Here is a 1,120-nt window from a genome sequence, read left to right on the forward strand (position 1 = left end):
ACCGCCCTCAGGTCCGGCAGCCGGTCCCGCATCCCCACGGGCCCGGGCGCCGCGCCCCGCCGCTCCGGCCGCCCCGGCGCCGCCTCCGGCCGCCGCGGACTCTCAGTGGCCGCGCCGCCTCAGCCCGCTGGTCGCCGGCTCCGCGCCGCGCCCTCCCACCGCCCTCCCCACGGGCCGGCGCTGCCAAGGCAACCGCGCCTGCACGCTCTGCGCATGCCCGGCCGCGCCGCGCCCGGCCCACGCAGCCTGCGGGAACCTTCGCGGTAAGGCCGCGGCCCGAGGGGCGGGGCCGGGCGGGGCCTAGGGGGAAGGCGGGGCCTGCGTGGCGCGAAACAGGCGGGGCCGAGCCGGGAGGGGCGGGGCCTGAGGGGAGGTCGGAGCCTGCGGGAGCAAGGGGTGGGGCCTGGGGGCCGACGGAGTTGCACACCCGCTGCGTCTTCAGCGGGTCAACCAGATGTGGCTTTCGTCCCTTCTTGATTTGCTTTTTTGTTTCTGTGCTTTCACACTCATTTATTTTTAAAGATCGTGAACATTTTGGTGAGCAATTCAGCCAGGCTGTGGAAGAGGGTTGGGCGCAGCTTTGGACACACGCACCCTGGAGGGCTCTCTCCTCCAGGACGCGCACCGGGGATGCACGTGGCGCTGGAGGAACACCACTTTGGGCGGCGTGGGGCGGTGATGTGCACAGACCCTCGACGCCGAATGACCCTAACAGAGGCTCTTCCGGAAAGCCCTTCCTCCATGGAACCTTCTGATGTCAGCCCGAGTGCCCCTGGAGCCTGAGTATGGCATCCGAGTGTCCGGCGTGCACGGTGCCTCAGACACATGCCGGCCCACCGTCCAGTCCTGATTAAGGCATCCCAAAGAACATTAAAAGATGACGGCAGCATCACTCTTAAAATCCTCTTTGTGTAGCTTCCCATGCTCCATGTCTCACGCCCTGCAGGTCGCAGAACCCCGTGGTCTCTGCACAGCTCCAGGACCACCTCCTTCTGGCCCCTGCAGGTGGGCCAGCACTACTCTCCCAGGCACGGAGCTAACGGCTCTCTCCAGTGAGTGCTGGCCCTACCTGATGTCTCCTCCCCAGCCTCTATTATTCCCGAACACATAAAGTGCGCAG

At 66.7% G+C, this 1,120-nt stretch overlaps 1 protein-coding gene across 2 annotated transcripts in view; it reads right to left on the reverse strand.

Annotated features, from left to right (window-relative positions):
• Positions 1-88, reverse strand: part of STX2 (syntaxin 2) — a 31,943-nt gene extending 31,855 nt beyond the window's left edge. For both annotated transcript variants that reach the window (XM_040620047.1, XM_040620046.1), the window contains exon 1: positions 3-88. In XM_040620047.1, the coding sequence (XP_040475981.1) occupies positions 3-32 (30 nt within the window). In that variant the 5' untranslated portion in view covers positions 33-88. The remainder of the gene's footprint in view (positions 1-2) is intronic.
• Positions 89-1,120: the final 1,032 nt, after the last annotated feature.

This window comes from Ursus maritimus, unplaced genomic scaffold (assembly GCF_017311325.1).
Source record: "Ursus maritimus isolate PB19 unplaced genomic scaffold, ASM1731132v1 scaffold_33, whole genome shotgun sequence".
Taxonomy (NCBI): Eukaryota; Metazoa; Chordata; class Mammalia; order Carnivora; family Ursidae; genus Ursus; species Ursus maritimus.